Source organism: Mesocricetus auratus, unplaced genomic scaffold (assembly GCF_017639785.1).
Source record: "Mesocricetus auratus isolate SY011 unplaced genomic scaffold, BCM_Maur_2.0 Super-Scaffold_100691, whole genome shotgun sequence".
Taxonomy (NCBI): Eukaryota; Metazoa; Chordata; class Mammalia; order Rodentia; family Cricetidae; genus Mesocricetus; species Mesocricetus auratus.
The window spans coordinates 25,799,633-25,821,203 of record NW_024429267.1 but is presented as its reverse complement, the minus strand read 5'-3'; the positions used below and the strand labels follow the sequence as shown (position 1 = coordinate 25,821,203).

General features: G+C 41.0%; 2 protein-coding genes across 4 annotated transcripts in view; both read right to left on the bottom strand.

Moving 5' to 3' along the window:
* Positions 1 to 627: 627 nt before the first annotated feature.
* Positions 628 to 4,419, bottom strand: LOC110341556 (RING finger protein 17-like). Its single transcript, XM_040740218.1, has one exon. It carries the CDS (start codon positions 1,268 to 1,270, stop codon positions 713 to 715), a length of 558 nt encoding a protein of 185 aa, XP_040596152.1. The 5' UTR covers positions 1,271 to 4,419; the 3' UTR covers positions 628 to 712.
* Positions 4,420 to 7,016: 2,597 nt separating this feature from the next.
* LOC101833334 (cytochrome b5 reductase 4) overlaps positions 7,017 to 21,571 on the bottom strand; it is a 52,548-nt gene continuing 37,993 nt past the window's right edge. For 2 of the 3 annotated variants that reach the window (XM_005073666.4, XM_021229316.2), the window contains 6 exons: positions 18,420 to 18,560; positions 17,023 to 17,175; positions 15,227 to 15,377; positions 14,861 to 14,947; positions 11,928 to 12,092; positions 7,017 to 7,570 (listed from right to left, as the gene is read on the bottom strand). In XM_005073666.4, the coding sequence (XP_005073723.1) occupies positions 7,516 to 7,570; positions 11,928 to 12,092; positions 14,861 to 14,947; positions 15,227 to 15,377; positions 17,023 to 17,175; positions 18,420 to 18,560 (752 nt within the window). In that variant the 3' untranslated portion in view covers positions 7,017 to 7,515. The remainder of the gene's footprint in view (positions 7,571 to 11,927; positions 12,093 to 14,860; positions 14,948 to 15,226; positions 15,378 to 17,022; positions 17,176 to 18,419; positions 18,561 to 21,571) is intronic. The other variant, XM_013116121.3, reaches the window with a different exon arrangement.

Here is a 21,571-nt window from a genome sequence, read left to right as displayed (position 1 = left end):
GGAGAGCTAAACCTAACATTGGTGACATACATACAAATACAGACACTTATGGAATGGAGAGCTAAACCTGACATTGGTGATACACATACAAATACAGACACTTATAGAATGGAGAGCTAAACCTAACATTGGTGACATACATACAAATACAGACACTTATGGAATGGAGAGCTAAACCTAACATTGGTGATACACATACAAATACAGACACTTTAGAAGTCATTTTGCCTGGATCTGTAGCTCAGTGGTAGAGGGCTTGCTTCATATGCATCACACCCTATTACCTAAAAAGAGGAAATGTGTAGACTTAGAATGTAATAATAAGTGAAGTACACAGTCTCAGGAAGAAAAAAATCACTTACATGTTCTCACTCATATGCAGAACACAGCCAATAATATATGTGCCTTTAATCCCAGCACTTGGGAGGCAGAGACAGGTGATTTCTGTGAGTACGAGGCCAGCCCGGTCTACAGAGTGAGTTCCAGGACAGCCTCCAAAGCAATACAGAGAAAGCCTGTCTTGGAAAACAAAAAACAAAAAACAAAACAAAAAATCTAACATGACGCATGACAGCTTAAGAGTTGTTGTTCTAACTGTGTACAGAGATGTACAGAGTTCTGATGTGGTGAATTTTGATGCATGATGTTTTATTTGTAATTTTACTATAATAATGTTTATTAAGATGTGTTGTTTTCACAAAGAGGCCATGCTTTACCTCCTGGTAGAATTATTCAAAATGCTTACTTTTATAGCATTACTTAATTGTTCAAAATTATAGCCTGCTATCTTCAATGCTCCATCAATTTCTTCTGTCTCCAACATTATAGCTGATGGGCTTGAAACAGTCCTGTGTATGGAGGATGAATGTTCCAAATCAACAATTAGCTGGTCCACTGTCTTTTTAATGTCTGAAGACCAGTTCTTTACTGTTTTATGTTGCAATGCTTCCAGAGAAGAATCTTCTTTCTTTACTATTGAGTAGTGACCTTGATTCTTACTGACAATTGTATGACCCTCACAATCAGGGCAGTTGCTTGAGGTATACTCCTGAGTTACTAATAGGCACTGTTCACAAAAGGCATGTCCACACTGAAGCTCACGGTGGTGACCGGAGGCAACGAACACCGTTCTTCCACACCGAGTGCACTGGCACTCCGAAGCATCCAGCGGCCCACTCTTACTCCCCACTATGTGGGAGCAAGATGCGATGAGCCCAGCTGTCGAGGCCTCTGCTGCCATCACTCTCAGTGAGGAGCAGCAGCAGTACATGTGAGTCCCCAGAACTAGTTTTAATCCACATCACCACAAAGGAATTTAAATGAGAAGTAGAGAGAGGCTGAGGACTAAAAGGCATTAAAAACAAAAGTCCCAATTTGTTTTATTCAATATCCTTAAAATCACAGTATTAAAATAACTACCACAGGGATGGCAGTGTCTTTTTAAGGCACTGTTCCTTGGCTTGTTTGATGGGATGAGATATGAGGCCTTGATCTCTCTATGTAGTAAGGGATGACATTGATGCTCCTGCCTCCAGCTCCTGTGTAACCATGCATACAATTTCATTACTTCTGGGAATGGAACCCAGGGGCTTACATCTGCTAGGCAGGCACTCTACCAACTAAGCTACGTACCCCAGTTCCAAGCTCATGTTTAGGTTACCCTCCCGTGTCCTAGCTTGTGTCTGGAGTCTTTCTCCTTTAACCTTCATCTAGTCTCGGCCCCACAGGGTTAATGGACCCCACAGCCTGTATATAAATGCCTTAGTCTGTGTCCAGTCCTATCCTTTGTAGATGCCTTAGGTGAGGCCTCTGGCAACAGGGTTTCTTCATGTTCACCCACTCAAGCTTTTCCACTAAAAAGTAAGCATTTTCCTGTGGCTCTTAAGGGTAAATCTCCTTTTTTCAAAAGTGGTTTCCTGCTGCTGTTTTGTTGTTGTGGCTATGCGGTGCTGGAATGAAACGAAGCACAGCCTTGTCCATGCTAGGTGAATGCTTTTCATGCAGACCAGACCCCGCCCTGCAGCACCTTACAACACTCAGCCAGGTTACTGAAGAGCCCCATGATGACCCCATTTCTTTTGCCTCAAGTCATGAGCTTTAAGGCTTATTTTTATTTCTCTAGATGATTAAAGCTTTGCAAGGTTCAATCATTCTCCTGAAGTCACCTTGGTGTTGGTCTTTCACCGTTCATTTCAGTATTCCTGTTAATTTAAGGGAGTTTTTTCTTGCAGTATGTAGTTTTTAACTACTTTTTCTTTCCTTTAAATGATGGCCGTCACGCTCTGGTAGACACTCCTCATTGTCTACATTGTTTACTGTTCCTCCTTTGACTTTTTAAATCTTAACTTTAAGACTTGTGTCCTTTTTACTTTAATAAGTTTGGGGTTTGTTCATTTTTATTTTCTTTCTAGTTTAGTCTTAAATTATCTAAAATCATTCCTTTTTGAGATACACTTTTCATACCATACAATGCATCTACTTAAATTGAGCACATATTCACGAATATGTTAACTGTAAAAACTTAAATCATAAACACAAACCCATACCTCCCATCTTCCATTCTTGCACCCCCAAACAATCACAATCCCCTTCTATTTCTATACATATCCCTTTGTAGAGATTTCACATGAAAGAATCATAAATGTGGCAATTTATAAAAGCTGGATTTCTTTCCTATGTTCAGCAGGTTTTAAGGCTCATCTAATATTCCTTTCATTTCTATGTCCAAGTATGTTCCACTGTACAAACACTATCATTTTATCAATACATTCACAGATGAATATTTGGGTTGTTCTCATAACTTAGCTTTGTGAGTAATGCTGGACTCAAGCTAGAGCCGCCATTCCATGATGGATATTAGAAAGGACCTTTAAAGGGATTGGGGAGATGTCTCTACCAATAAAGTGCTATAGTTCAAGCATGAGGGTCTGCGTTCAGATGGCCAGCACTTACATAAAATCTTGGTGTGAGAGCATGTTTGACACCTCATTGTTGGAAAAGCAGAGGCAGGTGTACCCTCAGGGTCACTAACCAGTCAGTGAAACCAAAAGCTCCCAGGTTCACACACAAGACTTTAGCTCAACAAAAACAAAAACAAAACTCAGATGGTGAGTGATGGAGGAAGACACCCTCTGGACACCACATGGGCCTGCAAATGTACCCACCTGTTAGATATGCTGGAACACACATATATACACAACACAGGACCCCACCCCAATTAAAAAAGCAAAGGAATTCTAACCAAGAAACAAAGACATTTTTGCATTTTAGATAAGCACTCTCACATTCTGGTTTGAGGTCTTCCACAGGTGAAAATGACTTCACCATAACTGAAGCTAAAAGACAAGGAGGCTGGACTGGTTGAGATTTCACTTTCTTTTATAAACTGTCAGCAACAATTCTAAACAGTGTAAACCACACACAGACTGGTTTATCTGTCAAAGAGATCTGTAGATATCAACAGTCTGGGCACCAAGCTGTTTTGAGACATGCCCTTCTAGGCTTGAGAGGGCAGACCACAGAGAAGATAGTAGTTGGCCTGTATAAGTACAAGGAATTTGAGCATGTGTGCAAGGGCCTATAGTGATAGTTATACAAAATCTAACCTTCTTATTGTAGACAAATATGCTTCCTTATAAGCCAATAAACAGGACGGCTCCAACAGATTCCAACACTGTAATGGTGCAACCTCTGGTTACACTCTGTTACGTAGCAGAAGAACAGATTGCAGATCTCCAAAGCAGGGAGGCCACCTTGTACATCTGGGTAGGGCTGTTCTAAATACAAGAGCTCTTTCAAAGTAATGGGTCTTCTCTGGCTGGGGCAAGAAAGCTGTGGCAGGAAGGGTTTTGAGGTTCAATGTCTGAGAAGGACACAATCCAGCAGTGCTGGACGCAGGCCATGTGGAAAGTGGGAGGAATGTATGCACCTTCTAGAAGCAGATGGCCATGAAGGAAATGAGGGCAGTCCTAAGGTTGCTTTAAGGAGCAGGTGCCCTGCAGACCAGGGGACAGATGCTCTGGTTTCATGTCAGTACCTGGAGGAGGCTGGGAGAACATGTGGCTTTGGGGCCTCTAGGAAAGAGCCCACCGTGGCTCGAAATCCTGACTGGGCTTCTGCAGAGGACCCAGGTGAGCCACCCTGAACCAGGAAATAGCACAAGCATGCAGCTTCAAGTCATTAAGCTTGTGGTGACTTTTTTTTAAGTAGCAGCAGTAAATTAAAACAAAGATGTATTTTTAAAAAAGAAATCAAGCATTCCAATGACATTCTTCCCAGAAATAGACAAAACAATCCTAAGTCTATAAAGTACCACAATCTTTGTTTTCATTTAAATGGGATTGTTTATAATTGGCTAGTGATCACAGCCAATCCTTTTTAATGGTAAAAAGGGGAATTATGGTATGGGTATGGTTTTTCATTTATTGATGCAAATTCAAGGTCAATTTTGTGATATGTATATTTCTCCTCTTGATTAAGTATTGTGCTTATACTGATCTTTTAAAATGTAATGCATAAGTGAATACAGATTATAGATAGTTACTTATAATAGTCAGAACTTATAGTTAGGTTAGTTAGGTTTTCTAGATATACAGAAATATATTTGAGATAGATAGGCAGTCTTCAAACCTTTCAAAGACCTTCAGAAAATGGCATTTAAAATGGTTTAGGGTTTTTCTTGACAATGAGAAATGTCTGCTTCTGGCAGCACCAATTACGTCTGAGAGGAAGATGGGCATCGAAGAAACTCGTTATGGAGTTTGCTTTCAACATGGCAAGATTAGCCATTTGGGCAAGAAACTGCTCTTGCCTAGACTGTTTGACTGTTGTTGTATAAACTGGACATGCAGGACCCATGGGAAAGTGACTGCTGAACTCAGTCTTACAGGATTCCTGCTTCATGGAAGAGTCTACCAGACCTTCTGCAGGACACAGAAAAATGACTGACAGACTGCCAATGCAGATGGACAGTTTGAAATTTCCTGCTTTGCTGAGAAGTGTTCCAGACACATTGTGGCCTATGGGCTGAAGATGGGTGCCCCAACGTTACAGAGGAACTTCGGGTGACTGTTCAGGCAGTAAGATATCTCTGTCAATCCTAGTGTTTATATATTATCCTTCTGTGGTCTTTGATGGAGTTGAAGACAGATAGTTATAATTATAGTTTTCCTTAGTTATGATAAAAGATAAGCTACATATAGGACTTTGGACTCACAAGGATGGGATGGATGACATTTTCTTTAGATCTTGCTAAATGTTAATAGACAAAATGTTGTAACTGTGTTCTTACTTGATAACTGTTCTGTCATATACACTTTGACTATGTTAAAATTAAGACCTTTCTTTTTGTTTAAACAGAAAAGAGGAGATGTTGGGGAAGTCCTGTGTATATGTCAATAAAGCACTGTCTGGCCAATAGGAATCTAGATAGGTGGGGCTAGGAATCCAGGAGGATTCTGGGAAGGAGAAACACAGGAGAGTTCGAGATGTAACTCCATTAGGTAGGAGGCCTGGAAATTTCTCCGGTAAGAGACATACTTAGATTAACAATTATGGGGTAATTACTTAAGTCAGAGCTAGCCAGTAAGAAAAAAGCAAGGCCAACACCTTCATAATTAATACAGCGTCTTGTGTGTTATTTGGGGACTACAATGTGGCAGAGCCCAGGCGACTGGCGGGTGATATACCAAAGCGGCTAGCAAGATAAAGCTTCTCTTAACAACTGGAGGATAAAGAAAACGTTAGAAAAGACAAAACACGGGCGATGGTGGCGCACGCCTTTAATCCCAGCACTCGGGAGGCAGAGGCAGGCGGATCTCTGTAAGTTCGAGACCAGCCTGGACTACCAAGCGAGTAGGACAGCCTCCAAAGCCACAGAGGAACCCTGTCTCGAAAAAACCAAAAAAAAAAAAAAAAAAAAAAAAAGACAAAACATAAAGATACTTATGAAACACAGTTAATTGACAATATTACCAATGAACTACTGAAAACAATAAAGGTGAAAAGATGGCACACACCTCCTTAAGGAAAAAGATGAACGGTAACTAGGAGGAGCTGAAGTCCTATGAGCAGCAGGGGCTGCAGCTGAGCTGCTGGACTCTTGACTTGGAAGAGGAAGACACAGGAACAATGGCTGTTCAACCAGCCATTGCCAGCAGAGGCTTCACAAGCAGCAAGCTGGTCCTTTGGGAAGTGCTAATGTTGCATTATTTAGAGATGGTGGCTATTTACAAAACCATTCATGGAAAACCAGGGATGCCTCCCAATGCTGTCTGTATAAACACTGCTGCTGTGTGGATTAGGACAGAGCAGCAGCCACCTATGCGTTCAACACAGCCTTCTGAAAAGCTCTTGATACTCTCTGCTTTGAAAGGATCTGAAGACTGTCTATACCAGAGCCAGGAGGGCTCCCCGTGGATCTGTCAGCTGCTGGGGAAGCAGACAGCCTGGAGAGAACCATTGAGGACAGAGTGTTCCTCCTTTCCCCAGCTGGTATGGATGGGCTGCAGAGGATGAATGGTTATCAATCAAGCCATGGACTGGATGCCACACTTCAATCTTTGCTGATACCTTTGGTCTGGGCTTAGAAATAGTTGTTAGTGTTCTGGTAAGGTCCTTATACACCTAGTCCCAAGCTACTTTTCATTGATACCTTAAACTTTTTTAAAATTATATTTACGTAGTGTCTGTGCATGGGGGGGTGCATTGCTACTCTGTGAACATGGAGAATATTTTGCAGGACTCAGTTCTCTTCTATCATCTGAGGCTTGGAAACTGAACTCTATTGGTGTCTTTAAAATCTTCTGTAAACTCAGGCATGGTAGCACACACCTTTAAACACAATACCAGGAGGCAGAAGCAGGGGGATTGCCACAAGTTTCAGGCCAGGATGGTATACATAACAAATTTCAGCCCAGGCAAAGTTACAAAGTGAGACTCTCAAAAAAAAAAAAGTTTAAAAAAATTCTCTTTAAGACAGCTACTCCATTTGTGACATTTCAGTCCAACACAGGGAATAAAAGTATAATTTTATTCTACTCTATATGGACACCCACAGAACTGAACACCAATAGTTACAGCATTCCATGTTTTAAGATTAATGAGCGGACATACACCATCAATTCCTGAGTAAGTAGTACAGTGTAAAGTTTAATCTGTATTGCTCAGAAGACATCTTGCAGCATAGAAAGTGATCAAAATGATTGCTTACTTTATCATGTCATAAAATACAAGTGTTTATTGCAGAACAGTGATACACTTCAGTGGTAAGGAAAACTTACAGTTCATAACCAAGATTCTTGTATGCATCTACTGCCATGATTGACGTCCCAGGTCAGGGTCAGTAGTAAAGTAAGTCACAGTACAAAAGTAAACCAAGGTACCTGTACTGAAGACACATGACTTCATTCCAGAAGTGGAAGCCTGTTAACCTTTCGTACATACAAAATTCTTTTAAAAAATCCTAGGCAATCACAAATATAAACCAGTTGAATAAAAGACGATGGCAGCTTTTTGTTATGCTGTAAACCCATGGATCTCATCAGTGGAAAAGTTAAGATCATGCAGCAACCTGAAAAACAGAAAGTGTATTATTTTTAGGGAAAGTGTTTACAAATAAAGATGAGATCAAAGCTTGCCAACATACCCTCCTCATTTTCAAGTCTCATTTGTTTTTTTTTTGTTTTTTTTTTTAACATGCATTCAAATAACTTTCTTTTTTTTCCAGTTTAAATTTAGATAAGAAACGAGGTTGCTTCACAAGTCAGTTCCAGGTCCCGCTCCCATTCCCTCCCCTCCTCCCGTGCCCTCCCCCCAACCTCCCCCCCCCCCCGTTATCCCCTCATTCCCCCAGGGAGGGTGAGGCCCTCCATGGGGGTGTCCATAGTCTGTCATTTCATATAGGGCAGGGCCTAGACCCTTCCCCAAGAGTTCAGGGTGAGAGTGCATCTCACATTGTTCTATGGGAGTCCAAAGTCCGTGTGTATACTTGGGATGGGTACTGATCTGCTGCCCAAGGCTCAATAGGTTCCCTAGGCCTCCTCATTGACACCCAAATTCAGGGGGTATTGATCAGTCCCATGCTGGATTCCCAGGCTGATGCCGGGATTCAAGAGTTAACCTTTGTCTGGTCAGCTGTTTCTGGGGGTTAAACCAGCCCAGTCTTAATCCCTTTGATCATCAGTCCTCCCTCTCTGTTACTGGCTTTCTTGAGTTCAGCTCAGTACTTAACCGGCCACTAAATGAAGTTTCTGTTTCCCAGACTCTCTGGCCATAGGATGGTAGGCTGGCACTCCCCAGATCTATGTCTAAAATCCATATATGAGAGAGTACATGCCATGTTTCTCTTTTTGTGACTGGGTTACCTCACTCAGGATGGTTTCTTCTAGTGTCATCCATTTGCCTGCGAATCTCATGATTCCATTATTTTTTTTCTGCTGAATAGTACTCCATTGTGTAGATGTACCACATTTTCTCTATCCACTCTCATTTGTTTTTTTAAAAAAATACAATGATCACCCCAGAAACTTAACAATTCCTAAACAGCACTAGATAGTTAATGTGTACACATTTTTCAAATTCCACAACTGCTACTAATTTTAAATGACTTGAGTCAGGACCCAATTACAATCCACTCATCGTAAATGGTGGGTAAGCCTTTGGATACATTTATCTCTAACATCCCCCTTCCCCTTTTGCTCCCACCTCTGCAGTTTCCTACTGGAACCATAAGATTCCACTGTGGATTCCCAGTCCTTTCTGCTGCATCCTATGGCATTCTTCAACAGCAAGGCCCTGTGTCCTCTCATTCCTCACACTTAGTAAGTGTGTGGAGTCTAGGACCTCATCACACACAGGGTTAAATCTTTTTGGCTACTTCATCAGGGCTGTTACTGTAAGGGACACATCATACATGGCTGCCTCTCTTATTAGATACTAGTGACCACTGGCAACCTCTGAATTCAATAAGACTCCACTTCCATCATTCTTTCTTCATTGATCAACTGCAGGGCTCTGTAAAGAAAACCTGCTCTGTGGTTGGTGGCTACCCAGCAACATGTTTGTACACCGACATAGAGAAAGGCAGAATAAAGGAACACAATTCACACAGAGAAGGCAGAATAAAGCTCTTCCCACCTTTACTCCCTAGTTTTCAAAGTGAGGAGTAGGAAAACATACTGTGGAAATACACTTCAGCCTGGAGAATCGACAACTAGAGACTGAGACCATAGAAATGGCTGCTTAAAATGATCATTGCTATTCAGCACTCTCATCTACACGAAGGGCCCAGGTGGCCAGGGTTAGGGCACAGCAGTCAAACCTCTCTCTGGGAGCTACCCTACTTTCCTAGACATGTATATACAGTCTCTCACAGGCAAGGGCTTCACTGTAACCAGACAGCGAATGAGTAGACTGTCTGGTTACAGGCTTTAACACATGGTTTCTCTCTGCCCTTCTCGACTCTTTCTGATTGCTTTTATTTTTTTTTTTTTTGGTGTGTATGTGGTACTGTGAATGACAATGATAAGCAGATATTCTAACACTGAGCTGCATCCCTAGCCCTTTCTGATGTTTTGCTTTGTTCTGTCTTTTGAGACAAGTCTAATTAAATAGCTCAGACTGTCCTGGTCTCCAGAATACTGTGTACATCAGGCCCAGTTCGGACTGGTGTGGCTATCATGCATAACATAGGTCCTTTATGACCACATGGTTCTGGTCTCCTCAGAACACATATCCCTACGTGACAGTACCTGACGCTATCCAGGGTGCTCCAAGTTGTATTTTAGTCACATTTTCTCATCACAGACCAGTGTGATCCTCTGAAGTTGAGTCTACTTATTCAGGTCTTCAATACAAGGTAGTAAGTAGGTCAAAGCATTCATATTGGCCAAGGAATTCTAAGTTGTTTGTTTGTTTTTAGGGTACAGGTTTGTAAACTTTTACTATACAAATAGCCAAGTACTCATGATATCTGGCTAGTTATCCAGCTGGTATTGAGGGGACTGATTCTAGGCCTGTCCATGGACACCGAAGTTTGCAGACCCTCACAACCCTTATATAAAGTGGCAGTGTACTACGTAAGGATGTCTCTCAAGATTCTTTAAATTACCTCTAGATTAATTACAATAAATAAAAAAAATGTAATGCCATATAGCTATGCTGTGCTGCCTAGAGAGTGATGACAGCAACTGTCACATGCTCAGTACCACTACAATGTTTTAGAGTATTTTTTTGTTTTGTTTTTACGAGACAGGGTTTCTCTGTATTGTTTTCAAGGCTGTCAGTCCAGCCCAGCCTCGAACTCACAGAGATCTGCCTGCCTCTGCCTCCCGAGTGCTGGGATTAAAGGCGTGCGCCACCACCACCCGGCTACAATGTTTTAGAGTATTTTTAATCCATGGCTTGAAGTGGAACTGAAGGAGATGGAGAATTGACTTTTGTGTAGCATGTAGCAGACATGAGATTAACTCCAGGGGTCCTAGGAAAGGATGGCAAGGACATTTATTTTACAGAACAACAAAACTTTGACCAAGTAAGAGCCTCCTACCACTGTTGATAGAAAGACACATTAGATGCACCCAGGAGACAGAGGCAGGGGCAGAGGCAGGCATATCTCTGAGTTTGAGGTCAGTCAGGGCTACATACTGAGACCTGGTCTCAAAAAGAAAGAAAGATACATTCCATTAAGAAGGTAAGGACAAGAAATCAGGGAAATGAGTCTGAACTGAAAGTCACAAGGGAGATGCTAAGAAATGCAAATACTGATCTGGATCACGACACCTTGACAGGCAGCTTGGTGTAGCTTGCTCAGGGCAGGTAATCTCAGGGTGTCATGTGGCAAGAGCGTTGATGAGCCTCCTAGATAAGTCAGTTCAGCATTGTAGGATTAGTTTTGAGGCAAAATTTATAAAAGAGCTGTAGAGATTATAGTTGCTTTACAGCGTTTAAAACCAACAGTCATGAAAAGCTACTCTCTAATGTACATATCTAGTGGTTCCAGTGTTCAAAGGAGTAGCTATGATGAGTAGAAACAGATGAACAAAAATGAAGAAGACATGGCCCCAAGCTTGAGAGGCCACCAATTGGGGAGAAACGGAGGTGTGTAGATTCCTCTGTAGCCAGTCTTTCTACTCCAAAGGTCTGAAGTGTCCAACACCTAACAGCATCACTGCAGCCTAAAAAGTGCTTGGAGACATCTGAGCAAGAGCTGTAATGCAGTGAGAGTGTAATACATAGCCTTTGTTTCCTACAAAAGTAAATGCTTCTTTAAAAATTGGAGTCTTTGTAAATAAATTTTACAGTAAAACAAGACTCAAATTATCAAGAAAATGTTAGGTTTATACAAAACAAATTTAAGAAATCAGAACTTAAATTCTAAAAATCCAAAATTGGGAATATTTAACCAAATATTTTAAAGTGCCATTTTAGAGTTAGAGCATCTAAGGTTGCTTTCACTGTGAGGTCTTGCTTACTTGTGTTGTACAATTAGCATCCTCACTAGATTGCTGCTTGGCTTGGGATCACTGCATTTTATTCACCAACTTTTACACAGCTGCAGAGAATAAAGATAGAGAGCCACACTGAAATGAAAATGGCTTACTAGTAATTATTTACATCCAAGCTGGTAAAGAACAAGATGGAGAGTCCCATGTTCCAAATGAGATTGCGGCCCTGATCTTGCGACTGTTCATACTGACAGTCATGGGCAGAGAACACTAACTGCTGGCTGGATATCGCTTTTCTAGCGGTATCTAATGCTAACTATAATCCAGGCCCCAACCCCTGCTCCAGAGACTGAAAACACCAATATTTTCACAGCTACCACCGAGTTTTGAGTGTATGTCGGTTGGCAGGAGGAACCAAAAGGCTTGCTGAGGGCAATCTGTGAACTTCCACTTCAGACTTCCAGTGCCCTGGCTGCCGCTCACCTTATCCCCTCATCTGTAAATGGTGTTGGTCCGCAGATGCAAAGGAAGACTCTGGAGTTTTCTACACTTCTTTGCAAAAATTCAGAGAGAAGACCTTGTGACACGTGTCCCCATTTGCCATTCCATTCTGAAGAAGGTGCTGAGAGAACAAACTCAATATCAAATCTAGAACAAGCAAAGAAAAGAGAGTTTTCATCTTTCAAACCCACTATTGTCACATTTCAAAGTCAGTAAGGCTCCTTTCCCTAATGACAGCTTATCAAGACTGGACAGGTTCTAAATAAACATTAATAAAGACACACATATGAATGCAAATTCACTAAGTATTGGCCTTGCTATGGATAAGTATTAGCTTTGCTGTGGATAAGGGCAATGATTTGTTTTTGTTTGTTTCTTTTCTTGACCTCATTAGCAAGACACTTCCAAGGGATCTCAGAGGCTGTTACACTCCTATTAATAGTGTGCCTGTGTGAGTCACAGAAGGAGTCATTTCCAGTGACAGGTGTTTTAATCCCCACTTAAATCTTCCCATGAATTCCAGACCCTGGGACAATCTAAGAAGCCTATTTGACTTCTTAGCCCTGGTGGTTCCAACTCCATCAGGCAGATGTAGTCTCTCTGTCCAGAGCCTAGTACTAACCCTGTGAATGGTACTCATTCACTTGGCTGTGTGAGCCAGAACCTTAGCCTTCCTCTTGGAAGTCTCCCCTTTCTTGCTTCCTATACAGCCTATGAGCAGCCCTGGCTCCGGCCTCCCTCCTTTAGTCTTCACAACACGCACTGCCTACTCAGTCTTCCTTCTGTGATGCTCTTGGAGTCTCACTCTTCTGATCTTAGCTCAAGCTTCATGTCCATCAGCAAATGCTATGGCCCCACTACTCTTGGCTCTATGTACTGTAGAAATGGTGCCTTTGCCTTTTCTTCACAGCAGTGGTGGTGCAAGCCTTAAATCCCAGCACTCGGGAGGCAGGGACCTCTGTGAGTTTGAGGCCAGCCTGGTCTACAAAGCTACATAGAGAAACCCTGCCATAGAAAACACACACATACACCACAAACAAACATACAAAAAACCTAGTAACAAAGAAACTTGTCTCCAAACAGAAGCATCCGTGAGGATGACTGACGGGGGCCTCAGGCTGACAGACATAGTCTATGATCAGATACACTAAGTGAGGATCACTCAGCAGCTGAGTACAGTCACAGGGAGAAGTAAAACCAGATCCTCAGTACTGTAGCCTAAGCAACCAACAACCTGATGACGAAGACCACAACAAAACCACTTCATGTTCACAGGTATATGCCCTTTCATAACAGTTGATCAAAATGAACTCTTATTAATAAAGTATAATGTCTAGTCATTAACATAAATCTCTTAAATTTTATAAAATTTCTCCTTAAGGAACCTAATAATATGTCTGTCAAAAATTTACTAGAAACATGTATTTATTTTAAAACCTATCCATGTCCATTTAAAATCTTTTAAATGTTGGGGAGTACAGGGGTTCTAGTAAGGCAAACCATTCTCTCCTTTATAGAGGGCCTTGAGCCTATTCTAAACACCCCAAGGAGGTGTTCCCAAAGCATTTACATGGTCTCTATACCTCACAGTGGGTAGTGAAGTGAACAGGACACATCACTGTTTGAATCCGGGACAAAGGCACAGGCCATTGAAGCCAAGCAATTTTTAAAGAAGAGTTCAAGCAATCAGCTTTATTTTTTATTAAAATTTTAAAGACTGTTTATGGTTTTGTTTGTTTTTTGAGATAAGAATTCTCTGTGTGGCCTTGGCTATCTTGAAACTCATTCTATAGATCAGGCCTGCCTTGAACTCAGAAATCTGTCTGCCTCTGACTCCCAAGTACTGGGATAAAAGGTGTGCACCACCACCACCTGGCTTAAGATTTACTTTTTATGAATGAGTGCTTTGCCTGCATGCATATACACCATCATGTGAGTGCCTGGTGATTGTGAGTCAGAAGAGGGCACTGGGTTCCTTGGAATTGGAGTTATGGATGGTTGTGAGCCATCATGTGAGTCCTCTGCAACAGTAACCAGGGCTCTTACTCACTGAGCTATATCTCTGCTGCGCCCTGAAGTAGAAGGATTAAAGCTGAGCACATGGGAACTAGGGTTTGGTCTATAGGCTTCCTGGGCAATGTTTCCCAGTGTGAATGCTTGGAATTTGGTTTTCTGTATTTCTGCCTCACCAGAATAAATATGTTCCTAGGTTAAGAACAGTAGTGCTTCAAGGCTAAGCATGTTCAAGTTATAGCCTTAACCTATGAGCCACTTATTACAGGAGACGGAGGATTGTGGACAGTAACAGAGAGCACAGCAAAGAGCCCCACAGCATCACTTATCACTAACAGTCAAGGACCTAGCCTAGGGACAGTGGCATCTAAGGGTGTCCAGGCTTTTCAAGGACTGGTAACTTGGTTTTTATGAGACTATATGAACATAAATAATCACCGCAGATATCCTATACAACTTAGACAGTCTTGATACTTTGAGAAATAGATGATTGCATAAATGCTTTACAAAGGACGGTGGCCTGTCTAGCTCAATGTTCTTGAATTTGTACTGCTTGCAGCTGACTGTACTACACTGCTTCTCTTCTTTCATAACGACATAGACTCTTACTGTGCTAGTCTTTCTCCCTGAGTTCAGCTTGACAAGGTCTGCTTTCTCTTGATAATACCAGCATAAAAAAGGAAACCAGTGACAGGGCTATTAATACCCATTAACTCAGTCAACTAAAAATGAAGACTGTCTGCTGACAATGGTGAGCATCGCCTCTCCCATACAGGCACAGAGATGTGGCTTACTAGAGGACCCAAGACAGCCCCCAACAGTCAACTGTACTCCAGCTACCAGCTGGACTGAACTGCCACAGGACACAGGAAAATTCAAATCTGAGTTAGCAGGTGCAATACCTTTTATCTTTAAATGCTAGTTTCTCTAGTTGGCATCTCCAAATTATATCTTCCTCTGTTTTATTGAAGAACATCAACTTCACCTTCCTTAAAAGGAGAAAAAGGAACCTCATGAAATGTAAGTCACTGTTACATTTAAAATATGCACAGGTGGAAATGTCCCAAGAGAACTTGGTGAATGCTTTCAGGTAGCCCACTATAAAAGTATGAAACGAGACAGAAGAACCATTGAAACAGTCACGGGAGAGGTGGAGGCAGAGTAACAGACGACAAGCAGGCTGTGAGAGCAGGCGACTGCCCATGTGCACTGAGGGCCTTGCACTACAAAGCCTCCCAAACAACAGTGACCAGAAAAAGGGAACATACCTGAGACTGGGCACGTAAGTCAACGAGTAATTTAGCACATTAACCATCGGTGTGAAGCCTGTCCCAGCTGCCAATAAAAAGAGATCTTCTACTTGCTGGAGTTTAGATAGTTTAAAATTGCCCTCAGGACTGCTTACAGAAACAAAATCTCCTAAAAAAAAAAAAAAGGAATAAACAAAATCAGAAAACAAGACAATATAAAAAAGCTAGAAGGGAAACAGGGACAGAGCACTGATGAGTGGCAGGATGGATATTTGAGCTGTGAATGCCACATCAGTCTCTATAGAGTTTGAGAGGAGTTTCAGAGGCAATCATCAGAAATCCACATATGGCAGGATTCTATGGCATAAACAGATTAATGAGTAATTAATACAACGTAGGTAGAGAAGAGCTACTTGATATTGACACACTGGTTAGTAACCAGAGTCAAGTCTGGCAGGAGAGAGACTGGGAACAAATGTATTCTAGAGCTGTACACTGGTAGTGTCATAAATTCTCCAGTAAATCTGAAAAGGCCTATCAACAGAAACAAGAGCCATTATGAGCTTAATTCCTATGAAAACGGCAAGACCAGAAACCAGCTGTACTTAGGCAGTTGCAAGACAAGTGCCTAGTTTCTGTGGTGATCAGATGTCAGGACTGTACACACCTCTCACCTAAGACCACCACCACCAGGGGTACATCCAGAAATCTCCAATGTAGCTTGAAAGATAAAAAAACAAAACTGTTCACTGTCTTCAGCTAATTTCAAATATTGTATCTGAGAGTGTTTGGGTGCTTATAATTTTTTTAGTTTTCCACCACAAGATAGTAATAATAGTACTAAGAGACAATCACACACAGGATTTCTAAGTCAACTTTCAGAAGTAACATAAAGACTTAAGTGACAGACCGCCCTGCTGCCCCAATGTGAGCTGATGCTGACAGAGATAGAGGAAGGACATTTTGCTATTGAGACAAAAGGAATCAAAAGGAGATAGAGAAAAATGAGAAAACAAAGAGAAAGGATCCGAAACAAGAAGGAAAGTTTTTGCATCTTTCCAGGTCCATTTTCCTGGCAGCCTAGTATGTGCCAACTGTCATGCTAGGTCCTGGAAACAATATGTCAATCTTAAAAACAAGCCATGTGCTCACTCTTACAACAGAGAACGAGCAGCTGTTATTAAGGGATTCAGAGAAGGAGGGTTTCATAACAGGAAGGCCATTCTGCTGACTCTTAGAAGGACTATGGGAAAGGAAGGGCTGATGGGTATTCTAGATAAGGGTCCTATAGCAACCTCAGAATGAGAATAACAAGCCAAGGTTGCAAGGAACACAGAGCCTAGAGGTCCATGCAAGTCTTGCAGGAGGGCTGAGCAGTACAGGTAAAGCAGACTGGGCAGAGGCTACAAAGCTGGGGAGCAATAAAAGTCAACCTTCAGAGGAGCTTGCAGAAGTTCCTGGAAGATGCAGATGAGGAGAAACACACCACTTAGAACCACGTGAGAGATTAGTTAGAGGACAAAACAGAAAGGATGAAGGTTTGCTTTCAGAGCACAATGTTGGGAAGAAAGATGACCTTAAACTTTGTGGCTGACTGGATTGGGGGAATGAGCAAGTCTTCCAGAGCAGGGCAGAGATGAACAGAGATGCTGCAAATAATAAAGATGGAGGACATGTGGTACCAGACAAAGAGAAGATGATGGCCACTATAGACATGTGGAGTTTAAGGTACATAATAGACTCCACATGGAGGTAACAGAGGGTCTCCGGTCCAATCTATAGTACAAACAGGGCTACAAATCAACATTACTAACCAATCTGAAGACGATCAAGCTCTGGTGTGAAGAGTCCATCAGGATAGATTTTGATCAAAAAGTAGATGTATTTATTTGGGGGAAGAACTGGTTCTTTAAAGTCTGAGAGTAAGGATTCAGACACGGGTGTATATGGCTTTACTATTTCTGCACCTGGAAAAAAAAATCAAAACAAAGAAAAGTGTAATACTTAAAAATCTCTTAATGAAGATAAAACAGAAAATATTTATGATGCTATTGGTGTGTGCTTAAGGCTAATGTGTACATACCTTTAACAAGATGCTTCACATCCATGTTTTAGTTCAAGGCTACAATTTTAACAAACCAATGCTTAACCATTATATAGACAATTTATTTTTAAATTTAAGTATAGTCTATAATAATGAATCTAGATAGACATATAAAATTTGCAACAGGCTACGACAAAATGGAATCAAAAGTTTTCCATGGAGATGTAATAATAAAGATAGAACAATTCCAATTATAAATCACATATTTAGTGACAGTTAGTGGTCACTAATGAGCTCACTAGGGAAAGAAAGTGAGGCATTTCACCTTTAATTATATATATATGTATATATGTAAATGTATATATTGGATTTTTAATGTTCTAAAATTATTATTTTGGCAGTTGAATGAAAGGAACGCTAATCTAATTATCTCATGGAATGTATTATTTTTAAAAGTAAAATGATTTAACCCAATTCTAAAGAAAAGTCATCAAACATTTGAAAGACTAAAATTTCATACATGGCTCTAATGACTTCATATTTATCTCAAAGCTCATTGGTTAAGAACTATGCTATGGAAGATAGCAGCTAGTGAGGGACAATCTGCCATTAGTGATGATGATAAAGAAAAACCTAAGAGCACCATCATGGAACACCACCTGCACCAAATCCCAGCAGGAAGTCTACAAGATGGACCACTGCAAACACAGACTGAAGTAAGGATTCTGCAGCCTCAAGAGACCAAGAAATGTTGGCTACCAGTAAGAATTGGGGTAACTGAAATAAATAGATGAAGAGATTTAGGATGAAATAAAGGAAAAAGAATCCACACAGCAAGGAACATGGTTTTGAACATCTTGAACTGGTAGCATAATAAGGAAACCATGTGCAATTATTCACTTGTTTTGAATTTTATGAACTCAATCTCGTAATTGGTGTAGTCCTTAGGAGATACCAAAGACCTGGTCTGTTTCTAGTGATGCTCTTCGTGGTGCTCCCTGTGGAGGACCACTGTGTGTTCACTCCCTCTTTCCCACTGGAGGCAATCTGCTCCAGGTAATCAGTAGCAAAGACACATTACAGCCAGGGGCCCAGAAAGACCAGTAACTTAGATGTCTGTACAAAAGAATGTGTCTCCCGCCAGACCCCAGCCTCTAATTCCCTTACCTGTGACACTGAGCTTGAGGTAAACATGGTGCCCAACTGGCACCTGAAGGTGAGTACTTGGAGGCAGCATCAGACAGAAAAGCCTCGTGTCATGAGTAACATATTCCTTGGACGTTAACTGGCACTTTCTGTAGTACAAGACTGGAAGGCAACACAACCAGGTCACTAGGTGAAAACCCACACTCCGCTCTGCTCTTTTAGAACTTCAGTTTCATTAAGATGCCTATACTGCTGTAAAACTCCTTAACTGTACAAGGCTACCTTTATTTCATTTTCCAAGATATTTTATAAACAAACACATCTATAATCTGAAAAATGGGGAATTAATAATCTAGTTTAATACAATGAATATTATTTCTTCATACTTGTAATAGCACATTAAAAACATGTCTCAAGAAATTAAAACTTAATTTCTTATTATTTTGTAAATAACTCCATATGTTAAGCTTTATATTTACAATGATATCAATTGTACATATGAAAAATACTTGACAAGGATGGTCACATTCTAAAGTCTTTTTTTTTCCTAATGAAAACATTTTGGAAGTTGAGTACTTGGAATTTAATAATACTATCACTGTCAAGTGATAGTGGACTTAACAACACATTTTGATGAAAGAAAAATGTTACTCTATGCTGGTATATATGAATTAAATATGCATAAGAACCATACAACATCCTGTTTAAATGACTAAACAAAAACATAACCTCTTACCAAAGTGGCAGCTGAAGCAATAGGTTTGTGACATATATCGATTTCAGTAAAGAGAACCACACATTTCTATAAATACTGGAAATACTTTAATAGCCATGTTTCCAAAATAGTTTGTACCACACAAAACAACATATTTATTAAAGGATTTGTTCCAGAAATTCTAACACTGTCATTTGTAAATTATCCTTTCATTATAAATAGTATACCCCCGAAGACTGATTATGTTTTATCTCCTCTCTCAGAAAACAGTATTTACAGAAATAGAATTGATTAATAATATATTCATTCCATTTTTTTTCTCTCTTTCCCTTTGTCTCATCTAACAGTATGTAACTTGGTATAGAAAAATTTACTCCAGATCGCAGGAAACGAAGGACCTCCAAACTAGCAATCAATGTTTAAAGAAAACTAGAATTCATATATAACAGTAGTTCTCAACCTATGGCTGGTGACCCCTTTATGGACTGAATGATCCTTTCACGGAGGCCACCTAAGGCCATTGGAAAACACAGTATTTACATCATGATTCATAACAGTAGCAAATTTACAGTAATGAAGTACAATGAAAATAATTTTATGGTTGAGGGTCTCCACAACATGAGGAACTGTATTAAAGGGTATCAGTATTAGAAAGGTTGAGAACCACTGCTCTAGCTCTTGGGCCCCATATTGAGAATACAACCAAAGACTCAAATATTATATAACCAAATAGTAAAAAATTATACATGAGCCCAAAACTCTCACATGTAATATGTTCTGTGTTGCATCTTGAAAACACATGCCTTCATAATGTCTAAGAATGTTGGGCCCCAGGTCAGCATTCTTTAGTTCCTCAGAGCATCACACACTGAGATACCCAAGGCCTATAGCCCAACTCTCCCCTTTCCTTTCTTTATTGTCACTGTCACCAAGTGAGGTTTACACTGGGATGGATGAACTCAGACATTAAAACTCATCCAAGTTCTTTCATCAACAGTCCTGGGTACTCATTGGATACAATTAGACTTGGGGCCACTGGACAGGGAATTTTGAGGTTTCAGACCCTAGGAGAATGGTCTTGAAGAACAGAAGGCAGAGTACAGGAACAATCATCTTAGCCTTGTACATTTCCCCTATGTGGGAAGGTGTAACTAACTGAAAACAAACAACCTTATGGGCTCCTCAAGTGAGGAACCTGGGCAGGTGCCTAGTCTAAGGGCCACAGTGTTTCCATCTAATTACATACATGTCGTCCTGACTTTGCTGATGGATGACACTACTCAGCTTTTGACTTGTCAACTGTTTTTTAAATTAATTTTTATTTAAATTAAAAACAAACATATTTTCCAAACCAACCCAGTTCCCTCTCCCTCTAGTTCTCCCATTTCCCCCATCATCTCCCCATCCCACCTTCATCTGCTCCTCAGGGAAGATGGGGGATCATCAAAGTCTATGACATCATTTGGGGCAGGACCTAGGCCCTCCCTTGTGTATCTAGGCTGAGAGAGTATGCCTCCATAGGGAATGGGCTCCAAAAGGCCATTCATGCACTAGGGATAAATATTGGTTCCATTGCCAGCAGCCCCATAGCCTGCCCAAGACCTCCAGCTAACACCCACATTCAGGGGGACTGGTTTGGTCCTATTGGGGTCCATGAGCTCCCACTTGCTCAGGTCAGCTGTTTCTGTGGGTTTCCCAATATGGTCTTGATCTCTTTGCTCATCACTCCTCCCTCTCTACAACTGGATTCCAGGAGTTAGGCTCAGTGCTTAGCTGTGAATCTCTGTTTCTGCTTCCATCAGCTCCTGGATGAAGGCTCTATGATGGCATTTAAGGTAGTTACACCACAAGGACATCTGTTCAACTATGTTTATAGCAACATTATTTGTAATAGCCAGAACCTGGAAGCAACCTAGATGCCCCTCAACTGAAGAATGGATAAAGAAAATGTGGTACATTTACACAATGGAGTACTATTCATCAGAAAAAAAAATGGAATGTTGAAATTTGCAGGCAAATGGATAGAACTAGAAGAAACCATACTAAGTGAGGTAACCCAGATACAGGAAGAAAAACATGGTATGTACTCACTCATAACTGGACATTAGACATAGGGCAAAGGACAACCAGCCTACAATCCACAACCCCAGAGAAGCTAGGAAACAAGGAGTTCCCTAAGAGAGACATACATGGACCCCCAGCCCAAAAAGGGGAAAGGGACAAGATCTCCTGAGTAAATTGGAAGTACAAGGGGAGGGGGGAGGAAGGTAGCAGAAGCAGGAGGGGAGAAAGGGAGGGGGAAGAGAACATGAGGAATCAGGAAGGTTAAGTTGGGGGAAGAACAGAGGAGAGCAAGGAAAGATATACCTAAATAGAAGAAGCCATTATGGACTTAACGATAAACCTGGCACTAGGGAAATTTCCTAGGAACCCAACTAAGAATCTAAACAATAGTGAA